Source organism: Nematolebias whitei, chromosome 8, assembly GCF_014905685.2.
Source record: "Nematolebias whitei isolate Nwh7 chromosome 8, NemWhi1, whole genome shotgun sequence".
Lineage (NCBI taxonomy): Eukaryota > Metazoa > Chordata > Actinopteri > Cyprinodontiformes > Rivulidae > Nematolebias > Nematolebias whitei.
In genome coordinates, this window is record NC_056505.1 from 32,866,075 (window position 1) to 32,869,676 (window position 3,602).

The window sequence follows — 3,602 nt, forward strand, 5'->3', positions numbered from 1 at the left end:
TTCGCGTGGTAACGATTTAGCTGCAAGCTAAGCATGCTAGCAAGAAGGTAAGCTATGGTGGATAAAATGCTACAAAACGTACAAATATTTAACACTCTGCTCACACCTTTGTTTCAAATTACACAGCGTTTAACTTGACGTCACTGGCACGATTTAATTTATCCTTACATAAGGGAATGAAGCGCTTTACTTAGCAACAAGATTACTTAAGCTCATAGACGTGTACTGTTTGCGTCCTCCGCAGCCATAGAGACGACGTACTTCTACGTATTACGTCATCGTTGCGTGCTCAGTTGCTAAGCAACCGTAAATTTCTCAGGAGTACGGATCTCGTCTTGAGCCACTCTCATCCTGTTAGTTTTAGTAAGTAACATATTATTTTATAGTGCAGTGTTCGTTTCTAAATGTGGATTAGTTTATTTTAACAAGTTTAAATAAAGGTAACTATTTTTTTTTAAATTGTTTATTTTTGGGGACGTTTCGCTTCGTATCGGAGGAGCTTCCTGGAAGATAGCGTCAGTCTGAACTAAAGCTACTAGTCCAAAGCTATAAAAAATACTAAACGTTATATATATATATATATATATATATATATATAAAATAGTCCAAATGACTTCGTATGAATTTACAAGGTCTACCATTCACTGGATGAGCTGGTAGTCTAATGCATCCCTGCTGCAGGTCAAGGATAATGTTTAAATTAATAACAGACATTTTCTGTGATTTTGAAAAAAGTTGCATAGTTAAACTGATTTTTAAATTAAACTGAAATGGAAAAAAATGCCTTAAGAAATAGTCACTGAAATAAACCAGTCAGTCTGTTTGTTTATTGTGGTAAACATAAATCACTGCCAGTCTTTAACGCAGCTGAAGAACTCTCCAACTAAAAAGTGTTATAAGTTCATCTTCTTCTTTTGGCTGTTCTGTCTTCAGGTGTCACCACTGTGAGTCATTCTTCAAGTCTTCTGTTCTCACTAATGTTATTAGTTAATGTGCATAAAGTGTGTAATTTTGTTCATCAGTTTATTTAACATCGTTTTCTGCTATCAGCCCTACAGCCTCCAGTACAGAACTTTTTATTCATCACGTTCAGGTTTCAATAACCCCCACTCATCTGCAAAGAACATTTCTATCTCTCACAGATTTTATTTTATTTTTTCCCCCTGAAGGAATCATCCCAAGGGATCAATAAAGTTTTATCTAATCTAATCTAAGATTCACAGCATGCATGCAGTGTCTTGTTAAAAACATAAAAAAGTCTAAGTATCATTTACTGTCTGCTGACACACAGATATTAATGAAGATCTTTGCAGATGACAGGACTTCGCTTATGATGCAGAGTAAAATTTAAAAAAGAGAGTACTGTACTGTCCTCCACTGCTCCTGATTTACTGACACACTTCATGTGCACAACCGTTCAGCTTCACAAACTGTGGTTGTGTCAGGTTGTCAATCATCCTGATAGATGTGGAAGTCTCAAACTGTAAATTTTGGATTTTTGTATAAACCAAAGCACAGGAACTTTCTTTTGCCTCTGACTAAAATTGAAGAGGCAATGCTGAATCCCATAGAGGTGCTTAATGTAATCTGAGGAGACTGCGGCTGACATCATCTTGGTCTGCAGTCTTGTTTCAGGTATTTCTTCTGCTCAGACGTTGTCTTCACTGATCCTGAATCAAACCAAGGCGCTTGTTCGCTACCTGACAAAAGATCAAGATCCATAAAAGTGGAAAAGGTTTTAAGCTGCAGTACAGTTTTATCACTGTTGTGAGTTTACAATGGAAACAGCATTCTTCAAAACCATTTCAGTTTTTACTTGTGCAATTTTTGTTTTGTCTTTGGTTGCAGGAGACTTGAACCAAGATGCCTCGCCTTGCATCCAAGGCCAAATCTAACAAACCAAAACAAAGACCACCTGTCAAGGAGACCACGCCTACGGAGTCTGAACAGAAAATGGAATATATCATCCCTGGCCGCCTTAGTCGACCCCACTGGAACGATATGTTGATCCAGGAGGAGACAGATGAAATAGTGGGGGGAATTATGGATGAACTGCTTGGCAAAGTCACGGACCGCTGTCATAAGTTAGACATTGAAAGACAGGTAAAATTGAAACATCTTTTTATGTGAATTCAGCTTAATATTCCAAACCAACACTCAATGGATGAGAGATCTGTTAATATGTATTCATTTCAGTCATACACATACTGACACTTATATTTACTTGCGTTCTTTGTTTTTTTTTTTTTGTTATTAAGCTTATACCCTACACTGTATTTTGGGCTGGGGAGTACCTCACACAGACTGTGGAGCAACAGTTCTTGTATCTGGATGAAAGGGAAGGGCCAGAGGAGGAAATCTGTAGAACAGAAGACTCTGAGCCAACGCCTGCAGCTCCAGACTCTTGGGCTGAGGGATGTGTGCCTGTTGTAAAAGCTTCAAACCAACCTCACTGCACATCACAACAGGTGGTCCTTTCTGCAGAAATGCTTTTCAAGTTTATTAAAAATGTGTTTGTATTCATATCTACCATGTGTTTTTAGATTTCTTTATTACAGAAGCTTGACAATGACCAAGTCCCCGTGCAAACAGAGCCAAGAGTAAAAGAAAAAGTGAATGCTTTTGCCCCAACAAACCGCCCTGTACAACAAGCTGAAAGAGAAGCATGGCCCAGTGAGGCTTTCATTGGCCCACCCTGTGCTGAGCCTTGTCCTCGCTCACCAGGAAAAACCAAACAAAAGAAGGAACATGCAAACATACGGCCCAAGATGGTTCCAGTCAAAACACTCTCATCCACTTCCAGCTCCGTTAGAAGAATGCATGACGAGATAAAGAGTGACAAAACAGAAGATCCTGCTTTTAAAGGAAGACCTACATCAGCGTATGAGAAGTGCCAGCCTATACCAAAGCTGGATCCGTCTCGCTTGCCTCAACGTTACATGGTCCCAGAGTATGAGATTCTGGACGACCCCAAAAAACCTGGTGGACTACTCAGACTTGAGCCAACATTAAACAAGCGTCAAACTGAGAGGAAGATAAACTCACCAATCAGCCCCAAGGATCAGCCACAAACATTTTCAGAAAGAAGTGAGGATGGTGTCTGTATGTCCAGTAACAAAAAGGAACAGTGTGGGCTGTGTGAACCTCGCAGGTTGGACCTGAATATTCTGGCCGAGGGTGTTTCTCTCCTGGACTTACAGGATGTTGAGCGCAGCCCTGTAAAATCGAGCAGTCCTTCAGAGTCTACCGAGATGAAGCCGATTCGAAGTGATGCTGCTGTGCCGATGTTTTCAGTTGACCAGGTAACAGCAGGTCCAGCACCTCGACTCATTCCACCGAGTCAGTCCATGAACTGTGACAGAGATGATTTCAGGTGAAGGTACTTAGAGATTATTAGATTTTAGGAGCAGAATGAAATGAAAATATTACTCAAATTCTAAAATGTGGCATTTGTTGGGGGAATGTTTGAAAAAAAAAAATCTTCTAATAAAAGTTATTTATTCTTCCCTAAGTGGATGTGTCACACTACATTCTCAGTAAAACACATAAAACATGAATATTTTCCAAAAAAGTACTTGGTAAATTGCCATATAGTTTACAGT

At 39.5% G+C, this 3,602-nt stretch overlaps 1 protein-coding gene across 1 annotated transcript; it reads left to right on the forward strand.

The window, feature by feature from the left end:
- The first annotated feature begins 1,863 nt into the window (after positions 1-1,863).
- On the forward strand, positions 1,864-3,381 carry LOC119413662 (uncharacterized protein C2orf81 homolog). The gene is made up of 3 exons (XM_037680716.1): positions 1,864-2,103; positions 2,259-2,497; positions 2,804-3,381. Exons 1-3 carry the CDS (start codon positions 1,864-1,866, stop codon positions 3,375-3,377), a joined length of 1,053 nt encoding a protein of 350 aa, XP_037536644.1. The 3' UTR covers positions 3,378-3,381.
- Positions 3,382-3,602: the final 221 nt, after the last annotated feature.